The following is a 16,206-nucleotide window of genomic DNA, read 5'->3' as shown; positions in this document are numbered from 1 at the left end:
TGCTTTAAGAGATGGTTGAAGTTACAATGTTCTAATACGTGTTTAATGTAAATTACTTTTTGAATGTCATTAATTTTGTTGTATTATTTAATGACTAATTAAAATAGCTCAGAGGTTACTTCATTTCCACTCGTCCTATCAATTCCCCCAGACCCGCTGCCCTTCTAAGGGCCGGGACCGAGCAGGCTAGTGGTGAGACCCTGGGAGCCCCCGGGTCCCGACGTCCTTGTAAGGGCCGGGACCGAGCGAGACAGTGGTCGAGACCCGTACCTTGGCTGGGTCGGGTTAGTGTAGCCTCCCCTAGGTCACGGTTAGCCGGAGGCGAGAGAGCCCGTGGTCCCAGTGATAGGCCACGCTTGTCCGGGGGCCGTACCACCCCCAGGTAGCGGGTTAAGGGGCCGTCACCCCTTTGTGTTAGGGACCGCTACTATTGCTGTTACCGTTGTCGTTAAATCAACGTGTTGCCTCTACACGCCGTCTCCAATCTCCCTGCACCCACTACACGTGCAGCGTTTGTTTCACGTCTCGTGCGGTCACTGTGGTAAGAAACTTGCTTGGCTTTGATTCCCAGACAATTCGTAATGGTAAAGAAATTTAATAATAATAGAATACGACGTTTCGATTGCAACACAAGCGACCATCATCAGGTACAAATGAATGAGAACAAACATAGTAAACTTGGAAATATAATGCAATATAACACAGAGTCGGCCAACAAAACAATCAACGCCCCACCTGGTTGATTACGTTCTTCCAACGATTGATAAATTTGAGAGAGACAAAACATAGATACGGGGACACACAAGCAGAGAGAGAGAGAGACAACACAGAAACACACAGAGAGAGACACACAACATAGACACACAGACAGACACACAGAGAGAGACAACACAGAGACACACAGAGTAACACACAGCATAGACACACAGACACACAAGCAGAGAGACTCACACAGAGACAAACAGAGAGAGACACACACAACATAGACACACAGACAGACACACAAGCAGAGAGAAACTCACAAAGAGACACACAGGGAGTGACACAACATAGACAGACAGACACACAGAGAGAGACTCACACAGAGACAAACAGAAAGAGACACACAACATAGACACAGAGACAGACACACAAGCAGAGAGAGACTCACACAGAGACACACAACATAGACACACAGACAGACACACAGGCAGAGAGAGACAACACAGAGACAAACAGAGAGAGACACACAGAGACACACAGAGCGACACACACAACATAGACACACAGACAGACACACAAGCAGAGAGAGACTCACACAGAGACACAGAGAGTGACACACAACATAGACACAGAGACAGACACACAAGCAGAGAGAGAGACTCACACAGAGACAAACAGAGAGTGACACACAACATAGACAGACAGACACACACAGAGAGAGACTCACACAGAGACAGAGAGAGACAATTTAATAGCTCTTAAAACCCCTCCCACCGCTCCTGCAGTCTAAACACAACAAGACTCCCAAGTCCTCTGGTGACATCAAAAATGATTTAATAACGAGACGATCAAACGAGCCACAGAGCGAAGCCTCGGCCCTACGCGTTGGGCCTTGCGTGGCCCATTAATGGGCACTCGACTCGAATGTGCGGACGTTTCACTGACTGAACGCAACATTGAAAGCAGCCTTGAGAATCTTCACTTGAAGCTTTCGTGAAAACTGCAGGGATCTACGCTCTCAAAGTCATCACGTGGTAGGTGTATAAAATACATCACCACGTTTCCATCGCGACACAAGCGCCCGTCATCAGGCGGAACAGGTACAGTTCAACTGATGGGGGGGTCACTTGTGTTGCGACAGAAACGTCGTGATTTATTTTATTTTGTCCCCACGTCGCTCGACCGAAAGAACCTTGAAGAATGTTCTTGGTTCTTTCGGTAAAGTCACTACGTAGAAGGGAAACAATAAAATAATAAAAATATAAAACAATAAAAATTCTCACGACGTTTCGACTACGACACAAGAAGCAATCATCATCAGGTGTGAAAACCACAGCAAGAAAATTTTTAAAAAGTGGAGTTTTTTTTAACGTTAGCACCACGGAGAGCGATTTGGCAGTTGTTCAAATGGACGAGTCCATCTATGTTCGGAAAAGAGGAGGGGGGAGAGGAAGAGAATGGAATGCGGTCTGAACAACTGCCAAATCGCTCTCCGTGGTGCTATGTGGTTTTCACACCTGATGATGATTGCTCGTGTTGCAGTTGAAACGTTGTGAGAATTTTATTGTTTTATATTTTATTTATTTTATTGTTTCCCTTCTACGTGGTGGTGACTTTACCGAAAGAACCAAGAATATGAATCCCTGCAGTCACGAAAGCTTTAAATCAAAACCTTGAAGGATGTTTTACAACGTCCGTGTTTTAAACGCGCAAAATAATCACGTTTCCCCAACTTAACACATTCTCAGGAAGCTGTGTGTATATATATTTAGTTTACACTACGCGCGACGATGTTCAACGCAGCAGCCGCTTAAAAACTCTGGGTTAAGAGCGGCAAAGCCAGAAACTCGGTGCAGGCGGACGCTGCTGCTGGAGCTGAATGAACGAGCGAGCGTCGCAGCCGAGGACGGATTCGACCTTTTCAACATTTCCGAGCAGCGAATCTAAATTTGCCCGCGACCAATCTCCCGCGGGGGGAACTGCTCCGGCGTTCTCTTCGCCAAGTGCCGAGTCCAACACAAACCCCCGCGGGACGAGGCGCGCCGAGGGGCCCTAATCCAGCAGCGGGTTAACGAGTCCCCAAAAATTATCTCTCACGCGACCGATGGAAAAATAACCTGGCACTTCTTAGAAACAAAAGCGGCGAGGAACACACAAAGCCGTCCACACACAGCCCCAAAGATCCCCCAGCCACCGCCGTGTAGCCTTAACAGACTGTTGGGGCAAGTGCTGTTAGCGAGTAGCAGCAGCTATGATGATCCCCCCCGTGTAGCCTTAACAGACTGTTGGGGCAAGTGCTGTTAGCAATTAGCAGCAGCTATGAAGATCCCTCCCCGTGTAGCCTTAACAGACTGTTGGGGCAAGTGCTGTTAGCGATTAGCAGCAGCTATGAAGGCTACCGGCACTGTGGCACACGAGGGTGGGGGGGGGGGGGTGGGGTGGTCAACACCACGCACAGCCGCCTTTGTCTCCCCAGTGGCGATGTCTTTACATATCGCAGCGGGCACTCATTCGAGGCCAAGTCGACCTAGGGGAGGCCCAGGACCAGTTGTTCAGATGATCGCAATCACTGTGGCGTTGGCCGTGAGCGGGAATGGAACTCGGCTGATCACCGGCGTTGGTAGCGCTGACCGCTCCACCAACCCCCCACCGCTCCCCACCACCGACAAAGAGCGGCCACCGTGGAACGCGACAATTAAATTTTTGATGACATCACCATTGCAATAAGTGCTCCATGGGGCTATTATTGCACACGCTGTGTATGAACTCACTCTGTCTGTTGTTGTTGTAGTATCATCAAATATAGTAACTCAATCTTAACCCACTTACCAATGTGGTATACTTATGTCATAATGATGACAACACTGTATTCTAGCGTAAAAAATATATTTTCCAACAATCTTTTTTTAACACGTTATGTTTCGTCTTGGGTGTAATTGTCCACGCTCAACTGACGTCGTTGGCTGTAAATCTCCACGGTCCCCTTACGTCGTGGCCAAGCCTCGGGGCCACTTCCTGGAGTCGTGGAGTTATTCCGTTACCAGTAGGGTACATTTAATTAAAGAGTGTTTTAAAAAAAAAAGTATTTTAAAATATTACTTATTAATGTAATAACTCACAAACGTAAAAATGTTTACGCACGTGAACTCTGCGTAACATTCCAGTTCCAGTAAAGATTTACAGAACGTAACTTCTTCACTTCAAGTCTAGCACCAAACGCCTTACAATCACCGCAACTCTTTAACCCTTCCGCCCATTGCAATAAGCGATCCACAGAGTTACACGTGTAACAGCTTTACATGTGTAACAGCTTACACATATACACGTGTAAGCTGTTACACGTGTAACAGCTTACACGTGTATATGTGCATGTACATTCACTTCGTCACTTCCCAAGTCTGACATTGCACACGTTAAAATCAACGCACTCTTATTAACGCTTTCCCATGCCACCCATTGCATTGTCCCACAGAGTTATAAATGTAATAACTCACACATGTAAGTACGCCTTAAAATCACCGCAATCTTTGACCCTTCCACCCGTTGCAATAAGCGCTCCACAGAGTTCTAAATGTAATAGCTCCCAAATGTAGAAACTGTTAACGTGTGCAACCTATGCGTACCATCCGGTTAAAGTAAAGATTACAGAACAGTCTTAAAACTTTACTTCCTTCACTTTCCAAGTCTGACATCGTACGCCTTCAAAACCACCACACTGATAATTATCAATGAACCCTTTTACATTCTGGAAACCCCCCCAAAAAAAGGCTGCTCTATGGGTGGAGGCCGGTGGCCAAGTGAAATTGCCCTCCCCGTGCCTCCCTGTGCGGAAAAAACGAACGCCGAACGCTCGCCAGCGACCGGCTTATGCCTCGGTATGGGAGAGGGGATGGGTGAATCAACGAACTCGCCCCAACGGTCGAAGCCACGGGCGGTCGGGATCCCCGGCGGTCGTTTCTCTCTCCTCCTCCTTCGCCCGGCCGTCCGCCTAAACCATGAAGGCCCGGAGCGACGTCTGCACGGCGACGCGGCACACAGGACACCGGCTCAGGGAGAGGGCGCAGTGGCCGCACGTGGCCACGTGTCCGCACGGCACGAACATCGTGGACACCTCGCGCTCCATGCACACCTTGCAGGACAGCCGCTCTTCCAGCTTGTCCAGAAGCTCCTCAGTCGATGGCGCTGCTGTGGACGAAGCGCGTGCAGACGCACGCGGAGACACACGCGGAGACACACAGAGACACACAGACACACAGAGACACACAGAGACGCACAGAGACACACAGAGACACACAGAGACACACAGAGACACACAGAGACGCACAGAGACACACAGAGACACACGCGCGCACGCACAGACGCAAGCGCACACACACACAGACGCACACACAGAGACACACCCGCACACACTTTCAGCGGTTTCAAAAAGTGATGGTCGATCATCACCAGACTGCTTACATATGGGGCGCAAAGTTGGCAAGATGTTGACCACCTCGTCTGGTATACATGAGGTCGTGACTCTCACCTGTATCAGACTCTCACCTGGCTCAGACTTTCACCTGTATCAGACTCTCATCTGTATCAGACTCTCACCTGTATCAGACTCTCACCTGTATCAGATCCTCACCTGTATCAGACCCTCACCTGTATCAGACTCTCACCTGTATCAGACTCTCACCTGTATCAGTCTCTCACCTGTATCAGACCCTCACCTGTATCAGACCCTCACCTGTATCAGACTCTCACCTGTATCAGACCCTCACCTGTATCAGGTGAGGGTCTGATACAGTGCGCAGGGATCCGCCGTCTTACCGTGCTCAATCTCCGCGGTTGTACTCTGCGGCGTCTGTCCCGGTAGCGGAGCCTTTAAACCGACAAATAAAGATGAACATCGTCGCGTGTAAGAATCATCGCCGGTGTCACGCAGAAGAACCGACAAAAATGGATAAGTTACGCAAGCGACGACCGCTCGCGTTAAAAACGATCGCGACTTTTTGCACCGTTACTCTGCGCTCGATTTGCAATCGGCGTGTCGGCAAACCAAACGGAACGACAAGAGCCGGCTCTCGATTGTCGCCGCTAACGACGGGGGGCAGGGCAGCTGCAGACGGCTCAAAATCGCGCAGCATCCAAAAAGATAAAATTAAAAAAATTCCGTGGATCTCTATGCCAAAAACACCGATTATCCCCATAGTTATATATAGTTATAGAGTACATTTAATCTGGCCGTCGCCTGATGAAGCTCGTTGTTGTTGTAATTACTGGTGAAACGTCATACTCAGATTCTAAATGTTGTGGCTTGGCTCTCCAACACACCGGTGTGAGCTGTACTAGTATTATACACTATACACTACTATACACTATTATACACTATACACTACTACACTACTATACACTACTACACTACTATACACTACTATACACTATTATACACTACTATACACTACTATACACTACTACACTATACACTACTATACACTACTATACACTATTATACACTACTATACACTACTATACTATACACTACTATACACTACTACACTACTATACACTACTACACTATACACTACTATACACTACTACACTACTATACACTACTACACTATACACTACTATACAATACTATACTATACACTACTATACTATACACTACACTACTATACACTATACACTACTACACTACTATACACTACTATACATACACTACTATACACTACACTACTATACACTACACTATACACTACTATACTATACACTACTACACTATACACTATATACTACTATACTATACACTACACTACTATACACTACACTATACACTACTATATTATACACTATACTATACACTACTATACTATACTACTATACTATACACTACACTACTATACACTACTACACTATACATTACTATACTATACACTACACTATACACTACACTACTATACACTACTACACTATACATTACTATACTATACACTACACTATACACTACACTACTATACACTACACTATACACTACACTATACACTACACTACTATACACTACACTATACACTACACTATACACTACACTACTATACACTACACTATACACTACACTACACTATACACTACACTATACACTACTATACTATACACACTACTATATTTACAATGAGCATATTGGTAATAAAACCACATTATTTTTGTATTTTTACCCCTGAATGATGAACAACATTTCAAGCTGCCTGCGAAGTTTAAGTTTGAGTCTATTTGTGTTTAAGACCCCTGATAAACTCCATCAAGAGACGAGGATAGTCTCGTCTGTTCAACGACCGGAGTTGACCAAGGTCAACGTTAAAAAACGAAACAAAAAATCGTACGTGCGGCGTGTTCGCACGCCGGCGTTAAACTCGATTTTCCTGCGAAACCAAAAGTTGGCGAGAAAATGTTTTGTTACCGGCGGCCGCATCGACCCGCGGACGAAAGCTTCCCCCTTCTGTCGTCCAACAAACGCGCAGCTGTTCAGCAAACGACGCGGGAAGAGGGGGGGGGGTCATTACGTTATGCCGGCTGGGTATAATGTGGTGGATGTATTGGGGAGCACATCACCATCATTATTATTATTTATATTATGATCTTATAGTGAGATGGTTGTATTGGGGAACACATTATATTTATTATTTTATCGCGTTTATTATGATTTTGTTATTATCTTATAATGCGTTGGATGTATCGGGGAACACATCATTATTATATAATGCGATGGATGTGTTGGGGAACAGATAATTAGTGAATATTTACAGTGAGGGAAAAAAGTATTTGATCCCCTGCTGATTTTGTACGTTTGCCCACTGACAAAGAAATGATCAGTCTATAATTTTAATGGTAGGTTTATTTGAACAGTGAGAGACAGAATAACAACAAAAAATCCAGAAAAACGTGTCAAAAATGTTATAAATTGATTTGCATTTTAATGAGGGAAATAAGTATTTGACCCCTCTGCAAAACATGACTTAGTACTTGGTGGCAAAAACCCTTGTTGGCAATCACAGAGGTCAGACGTTTCTTGTAGTTGGCCACCAGGTTTGCACACATCTCAGGAGGGATTTTGTCCCACTCCTCTTTGCAGATCTTCTCCAAGTCATTAAGGTTTCGAGGCTGACGTTTGGCAACTCGAACCTTCAGCTCCCTCCACAGATTTTCTATGGGATTAAGGTCTGGAGACTGGCTAGGCCACTCCAGGTCCTTAATGTGCTTCTTCTTGAGCCACTCCTTTGTTGCCTTGGCCGTGTGTTTTGGGTCATTGTCATGCTGGAATACCCATCCACAACCCATTTTCAATGCCCTGGCTGAGGGAAGGAGGTTCTCACCCAAGATTTGATGGTACATGGCCCCGTCCATCGTCCCTTTGATGCGGTGAAGTTGTCCTGTCCCCTTAGCAGAAAAACACCCCCAAAGCATAATGTTTCCACCTCCATGTTTAACGGTGGGGATGGTGTTCTTGGGGTCATAGGCAGCATTCCTCCTCCTCCAAACATGGCATGTTGAGTTGATGCCAAAGAGCTCCATTTTGGTCTCATCTGACCACAACACTTTCACCCAGTTGTCCTCTGAATCATTCAGATGTTCATTGGCAAACTTCAGACGGGCATGTATATGTGCTTTCTTGAGCAGGGGGACCTTGCGGGCACTGCAGGATTTCAGTCCTTCACGAGGTAGTGCAGGGGTCGGGAACCTTTTTGACTAAGAGAGCCATGAAAGCAAAAAATTTGGAAATTTATTTCAGTGAGAGCCATATAATATATTTTAAAAGTGAATTCAACTAAATGTCAGTATAATAAGCCTCTAAATTTATTCTTTTAAATAATGTTGTTATAACACTCACCATTAATGCGACTTCTGGTGCTGCATGGATTTGCTGATGTCTTTGTAGTCGGGTTGGTACTTGGTGAGGTTAAGCTTCATGCAAGCGTTGAGGCTTTCATCCGTTAAACGTGATCGTAGGTTGGACTTGATGTTTTTAAGATGTGAGAATGACTGCTCACATGCATACGTAGGCCAGTATCATCCAATTAAAATAATGGACAATTGCTCCTGCAGCCCTGAACAGGACATGCGCAGTGAAAAATTGATGGATGGATTAAAACAAGTGAGAATATTTTGTTTTATCTGCGAGCCATATGCAATCATCAAAAGAGCCACATCTGGCTCGCGAGCCATAGGTTCCCGACCCCTGAGGTAGTGTGTTACCAATTGTTTTCTTGGTGACTATGGTCCCTCTGCCTTGAGATCATTGACAAGATCCTCCCGTGTAGTTCTGGGCTAATTCCTCACCGTTCTCATGATCATTGCAACTCCACGAGGTGAGATCTTGCATGGAGCCCCATGCCGAGGGAGATTGACAGTTCTTTTGTGTTTTTTCCATTTGCGAATAATCGCACAAACTGTTGTCACCTTCTGACCAAGCTGCTTGGCAATGGTCTTGTAGCCCATTCCAGCCTTGTGTAGGTCTACAATCTTGTCCCTGACATCCTTGGAGAGCTCTTTGGTCTTGGCCATGGTGGAGAGTTTGGAATTTGATTGATTGATTGATTGCTTCTGTGGACAGGTGTCTTTTATACAGGTAACGAGCTGAGATTAGGAGCACACTCTTAAAGAGTGTACTCCTAATCTCAGCTCCTAATCTCAGCTTGTTACCTGCATAAAAGAAACCTGGGAGCCAGAAATCTTTCTGATTGAGAGGGGGTCAAATACTTTTTTCCCTCATTAAAATGCAAATCAATTTATAACATTTTTGACATGCGTTTTTCTGGATTTTGTTGTTGTTATTCTGTCTCTCACTTTTCAAATAAACCTACCATTAAAATTATAGACTGATCATTTCTTTGTCAGTGGGCAAACGTACAAAATCAGCAGGGGATCAAATACTTTTTTCCCTCACTGTATATATATACATTTCACGGGAGCAGCAGGTGCCAAACGCCTCACCTGGGAAACCACTTTGCGTGCTCATGCCAAGCGCTGTCTCCCAGCGCCCACTCTTGTAGATGACCGTCGCAGCTGAAGCACCTCACAAGATCTCCGTGACCTACTCAAAATAGAAAACACGTTACAGGGACCTCTCCCTTACATATCGACACTGTCAACTTTTCAGAGATAAACAAACCCATCCAGTTGCCCGTTCGGACCGAGAGTCGTAAGTTCAACCGCCTCACAATAGATGGAGGTGGTGGCATCAACATCTGCAGAACGTGAAGAACCAGTGGCATTTACATCTACAGAACGTGAAGAACCAGTGGCATTTACATCTACAGAATGTGAAGAACCAGTGGCATCAACATCTGCAGAACGTGAAGAACCAGTGGCATTTACAGCTACAGAACGTGAAGAACCAGTGGCATTTACAGCTACAGAACATGAAGAACCAGTGGCATCAACATCTGCAGAACATGAAGAACCAGCGTCATCTACATCTACAGAACGTGAAGAACCAGCGTCATCTACATCTACAGAACGTGAAGAACCAGTTGCATCTACATCTGCAGAATACGAAAATCCAGTGGCATCTACATCTACAGAACGTGAATAACCAGCGTCATCTACATCTACAGAACGTGAAGAACCAGTGGCATCTATATCTACAGAACGTGAAGAACCAGCGGCATCTACAGCTACAGAACGTGAAGAACCAGCGGCATCTACATCTACAGAACGTGAAGAACCAGCGGCATCTACATCTACAGAACGTGAAGAACCAGTTGCATCTACATCTACAGAATACGAAAAACCAGTGGCATCTACATCTACAGAACGTGAAGAACCAGCGTCATCTACATCTACAGAACGTGAAGAACCAGTGGCATCTACATCTACAGAACGTGAAAAACCAGCGTCATCTACATCTACAGAACGTGAAGAACCAGTGGCATCTACATCTACAGAACGTGAAGAACCAGCGGCATCTACAGCTACAGAACGTGAAGAACCAACGGCATCTACATCTACAGAACGTGAAGAACCAGCGGCATCTACATCTACAGAACGTGAAGAACCAGTGGCATCTACATCTACAGAACGTGAAGAACCAGCGTCATCTACATCTACAGAACGTGAAGAACCAGCGGCATCTACATCTACAGAACGTGAAGAACCGGTGGCATCTACATCTACAGAACGTGACGAACCAGTGGCATCTACATCTACAGAACGTGAAGAACCAGCGGCATCTACATCTACAGAACGTGAAGAACCAGTGGCATCTATATCTACAGAACGTGAAGAACCAGCGGCATCTACAGCTACAGAACGTGAAGAACCAGCGGCATCTACATCTACAGAACGTGAAGAACCAGCGGCATCTACATCTACAGAACGTGAAGAACCAGTTGCATCTACATCTACAGAATACGAAAAACCAGTGGCATCTACATCTACAGAACGTGAAGAACCAGCGTCATCTACATCTACAGAACGTGAAGAACCAGTGGCATCTACATCTACAGAACGTGAAAAACCAGCGTCATCTACATCTACAGAACGTGAAGAACCAGTGGCATCTACATCTACAGAACGTGAAGAACCAGCGGCATCTACAGCTACAGAACGTGAAGAACCAACGGCATCTACATCTACAGAACGTGAAGAACCAGCGGTATCTACATCTACAGAACGTGAAGAACCAGTGGCATCTACATCTACAGAACGTGAAGAACCAGCGTCATCTACATCTACAGAACGTGAAGAACCAGCGGCATCTACATCTACAGAACGTGAAGAACCGGTGGCATCTACATCTACAGAACGTGACGAACCAGTGGCATCTACATCTACAGAACGTGAAGAACCAGCGGCATCTACATCTACAGAACGTGAAGAACCGAGTCATCTACATCTACAGAACGTGAAGAACCAGCGTCATCTACATCTGCATGAGATTATACAACTTGTAAAGGCCTTCCCCGTGTTTCGTGTACGCACTCTACAACACGCTTGGAACCGACAGGACTTCGCACTCCTATCGTGTTTTTGTAAACTGTTCGTTGCCGTGACGTTCTTACCCCCCATGCCCCGACTGGACATCATGCGAAAAACAGCTTCACAGCTCAATGGATTCCTCCAGTATAGATAAATATTCTGATTCTGACCTCCCTCAGGTGTTTGACCAAAACTATTAACCAACATTGAAACTATTTTATGATACTAGGTGTTAGGACCATTGAGTTGCTATTCAGCTCTTTTTCAGAAGCGACCACCTGGCATTCACAAACGATAGCTCAACGAAGTGGCTTATCGCATGATAATTTAAACGCAGCCAAATTCTCTAAACGCGTGTTTCTAAATGTGCGAGGAAAAAAACCGGAGGACCGGCAGAAAAAATCCACGCGACCACGGGGAGGCACGAAAATTCCAAATACGCATCAGGCGTCAGGATGGAACCCACCACCTCCTGCCTTCCAGGCGAGGTAGTCAACATCTCCGAGCCACCGTGGCGCTTGCCCCCCAAAGAGCCGCCCCTCCCCCCACAAAACGGGGACGACTACAGCACCGGGGAAGGCCTCCACCCACTTCTACGTAGCAGCAGCAGCGGCAGCAGCAGCACAAACCGTACCGGAATAGTAGAAGCCTGCGTAGGCCAGCTCATGCGGGGACACATTGGCGGTGTACGGCCAGCTCGCGAAAGATCTGATTCGCGCCCCGAACGAACGCATCTCTGGACACAGTGCGGAGTCGGGGCCATCCTGAGTGGCCTGCGGCAACGGGGCCTGCGGGGAAAAGGCACCACCCAGAAACAAACGCAACGACGACAATGGTGACGACGATGACGACTGTGACGACAGCGTCAATGGCGACGACGGTGATGCAGTGAGCTCATCGAATTGTCCCCGCCCTTTGGAACGGCTCCCCAGGAAGCCGTGAGGGCATTGGAATCGTTTTTTTTTAAACGACATCTTCGAAACAAAACCTTTTTAGACTGACCTAAAAAGGTTAAGTCATTTACATGACTTAATACGATTACATCTCCATAACTAGCATAACCTATGCGCATAATTACATCAATTAACATTATTTCGGATAATTACGCATTTTTCCAAATTTTATTTCATTTTATCATTTTTATTAAAATTTTCAAGACCCGGCATATAAAACAGGTGGGGGAATTTATAGAGAAGATAACATTACAGTAGAATCTTGATTTGAATTACAGTAGACTCTGGATGATCCGTGCGCGGTTTATTCGATTTGCAGATGAACCGCACACCTGCGATTTTGACAGAGATTAAGAACTCGTGGATATTCCCCTGAAGTCCAAATAATCTAAAAACAGTTTATACAACATTGGTTAATTCTTGGACGTTTTTATTACAAGTCACGCGGCGCTTAAACCGAACAAATACGTTGCCTCGGTTAATCCGAAATCCACGTGACCGCCTCTACGGCACGGCAGCTGCAACGTCTTTACAACGGTGGGCAGAGTTTAATTGATTTTGTTGCCGTGGCTCTGCTGTCAAATGAGCGAGCCGACTCTTCAGCGCGGGGAGCGGGAAAGTCTCATCACTGAACATGGTTACAGGCACAAAGCATTGAAGAACTGAGACTCATCTACAAGGGTGCAGCGGTAGCCAGGAGATGTCAACGACCTCGCCTGGTATGCAGGAGGTCATGGGCTTGAAACCCGACCCTGACACCTGCTTCTGCCTATTTGGAGTTTCCGTGTCTCTCTCTCTCTCTCTGTTCCCCCCGTGGTCACGTGGATTTTTACCCGGGACCTCTGGTTTTTCCCCACCGCATTTAGAATACAGGCCACGTGCGAGGGTATTCGGCAAATATAAATGTCCACGCGACGATGCTGAGCCCGCTTCGCTGAGCAACGTCGCTGCTTTGCGTGACGGAGAGGGTCGGCATCTGAAACCAAATAGCTACGTCATCGCAGCGCTGAGTAGGGCCCTCGCCAGGTCAAGAATAACTGTGTTAGCACAGGGTGCTTACAAAGAAATGTTCACACTTATTTTTGGACTATCGTTTTTTAATATAACACGAATCTGATCGCGAATGCGCGTCAATGGATTCAACGAGCCAAAGGGTCTCCGCTCGTTCGCCATCGTCGTCTAAACACGCCTAGAATCATCTCCAATCGGTACCCAGAGCCCCGAGGCACATCTCTTCGTGCCAATCGTTGCAAATTCTCAGCGGCACCCCGCACTAGTTTTAGGAAAGACCCGGCCTCGCCCCCCCAAAACAAGCGTCAGGACGTCACTGGCGCCGTCGCTGGCATCACCCACCGCGCGAGCGCAGGCGGGGAAGTGCCTGGCGTGCTCCCGAGCGGGGTCGTCCCCCTCCTCCCAGTGATGCATCGTCCCGCCGCAGCGGAAGCAGGCCACCAGGTCGCTGAAGCCCATGCGGTAGAGTCCGGCCCGCGCCAAGTCCGCGGGCCGCACGGGGGACGACCGGGGCCACCCCTTGGAGAACGACAGCAGCCTGGCCGATTCGCTCTGCATCTTCGAGGCCGACGGTCGCGGGATCCGGTCGAAGTGGGGCGTCGGGGGAGCGGAGCGTCTCGCCGCCGCCGCCCTGCGGGAGGCCCGAACGTCTACGACGTTCGGCATCGACCCGGCGGAAAAATACGGGGCGATTTGGGGTGAAAAGAATGCTTTTGCGAGGGACGAGTCCGCCCGGGGGTCTCTTGTTAAAGATCGCTCGAGAAACGTCGAGGCCTTCTCCTCCTTTCAAGGCGTCGAAGAGATCCCGGGGCTCGTAGCTCGACGGGTAGTTTAAAAACCGGCGATGGGAAATGGCACGACCCCTGTTGTCACCCTCGATGGCTCCTGAATGCGGGAACAAAAATGTTGGGGCGGCAAGCGTCATTAAAAACGGACATCTTTTAGTGATATTCTTAGCTCTTTCGGTAAAATCACGTTGAAGGCAAACAATAAAATAATAAAATACATATAAAACAATAAAAATTCTCACGACGTTTCGACCATAACACAAACGGTCGTTATGTTATGGTCGAAACGTCGTGAGAATTTTATTGTTTTGTATATATTTTATTATTTTATTGTTTCCCTTCAACGTGACTTTGCTGAAAGAGCTAAGAATATGAATTACTGCAGTCACGAAAGCTTTAAATCAAAATAAAATATTTAAGTGACTTGAAATGTTTGGTTTAAACAATTCATCCATACACAAAGGCTTTTTGTGGGTTAGATCACTTAAATATATTAATGTTAAACCCGCCACCACCCGACACGGCCAACTGGTAAGGGTTGTCACGTAAACAGAACAACCTCTATTATGGATATTGGTCGCCAAAGCCTACGTGTTAAAAATTAAACAGTTCAGTCTGTCACTTCTGACAAACTCATGCACAGCAATAAAAGGGGGCACACACAGTCTGGATGGTCCTGTACCAAACGGAGTTTCGAGGGTTATCTGGTGTGAGAAAAACCAACACTACCCATAGACTCAGCACTGCACCATAGACTCAGCACTACCCATAGACTCAACACTACCCATAGACTCAACACTGCACCATAGACTCTACACTGCACCATAGACTCTACACTGCACCATAGACTCTACACTGCACCATAGACTCAACACTGCACCATAGACTCAACACTGCACCATAGACTCAACACTACACCATAGACTCAACACTACACCATAGACTCAACACTGCACCATAGACTCAACACTGCACCATAGACTCTACACTGCACCATAGACTCTACACTGCACCATAGACTCTACACTGCACCATAGACTCAACACTGCCCATAGACTCAACACTGCACCATAGACTCAACACTGCACCATAGACTCAACACTGCACCATAGACTCAACACTACACCATAGACTTAACACTACACCATAGACTCAACACTGCACCATAGATTCTACACTGCACCATAGACTCAACACTACACCATAGACTCAACACTGCACCATAGACTCAACACTGCCCATAGACTCAACACTGCACCATAGACTCAACACTGCACAATAGACTCAACACTGCACCATAGACTCAACACTACACCATAGACTCAACACTACACCATAGACTCAACACTGCACCATAGACTCAACACTGCACCATAGACTCAACACTACCCATAGACTCAACACTGCACCATAGACTCAACACTGCACCATAGACTCAACACTGCACCATAGACTCAACACTGCACCATAGACTCAACACTGCACCATAGACTCAACACTACACCATAGACTCAACACTACACGATAGATTTCGATTTAAAGCTGTCGTGACTGCAGGGATTAATCTTCTTGGTTCTTTCGGTAAAGTCATGTCGGTTCTTAACTAATTGTATTTTTACGGTGACCTCAGACCGCAGCTCTTTCGCTGGCACTGCCTCTTAACACCTCTCACAGCACGGTTAACGTTGTGGTTTGTAACGTGGAGTATAACAGCGCCTCGTGGCTGTTTCTCTCCCCCACTCCTCCGTCCCGAGGAGCGTGGATGGACTCGTCCCTGTGAACGGGGCCCGTCGCTG

The 16,206-nt window shown here is 46.7% G+C and overlaps 1 protein-coding gene across 2 annotated transcripts; it reads right to left on the bottom strand.

The window, feature by feature from the left end:
• Nucleotides 1-579: 579 nt before the first annotated feature.
• LOC142910383 (baculoviral IAP repeat-containing protein 7-B-like) lies at nucleotides 580-14,503 on the bottom strand. Of its 2 annotated transcripts, none has more exons than XM_076059992.1 (6): nucleotides 13,965-14,503; nucleotides 12,293-12,446; nucleotides 9,673-9,772; nucleotides 7,142-7,202; nucleotides 5,515-5,566; nucleotides 580-4,887 (listed from the first exon to the last, which is right to left on the bottom strand). In XM_076059992.1, the coding sequence occupies exons 1-6, from the start codon at nucleotides 14,286-14,288 to the stop codon at nucleotides 4,691-4,693; spliced, it is 888 nt and encodes a 295-aa protein (XP_075916107.1). In that variant the 5' UTR covers nucleotides 14,289-14,503; the 3' UTR covers nucleotides 580-4,690. The 2 variants fall into 2 exon arrangements, with proteins under 2 accessions (XP_075916107.1, XP_075916108.1); XM_076059993.1 differs by having other exon boundaries at nucleotides 580-4,884.
• Between the last annotated feature and the right edge of the window lie 1,703 nt (nucleotides 14,504-16,206).

This window comes from Petromyzon marinus, unplaced genomic scaffold (assembly GCF_048934315.1).
Source record: "Petromyzon marinus isolate PM22_M1 ecotype Great Lakes invasive population unplaced genomic scaffold, UKy_Petmar_22M1.pri1.0 PM_G_Scaffold_142, whole genome shotgun sequence".
Classification (NCBI taxonomy): domain Eukaryota; kingdom Metazoa; phylum Chordata; class Hyperoartia; order Petromyzontiformes; family Petromyzontidae; genus Petromyzon; species Petromyzon marinus.
Note: the sequence above shows the minus strand (reverse complement) of the source record. Positions and strands in the feature narration are given on the sequence as shown.

Excerpts from the sequence above, each read along its gene's own strand:
- LOC142910383 (XM_076059992.1), bottom strand. The coding sequence starts at position 14,288 with ATGCCGAACGTCGTAGACGTTCGGGCCTCCCGCAGGGCGGCGGCGGCG. Across the intron at positions 12,447-13,964 it reads TCCCCGCCTGCGCTCGCGCG|GCCCCGTTGCCGCAGGCCAC; the intron begins GTGGGTGATGCC and ends TTTTCCCCGCAG. Across the intron at positions 5,567-7,141 it reads GCGGGTCGATGCGGCCGCCG|GCTCCGCTACCGGGACAGAC; the intron begins GTAACAAAACAT and ends GTCGGTTTAAAG.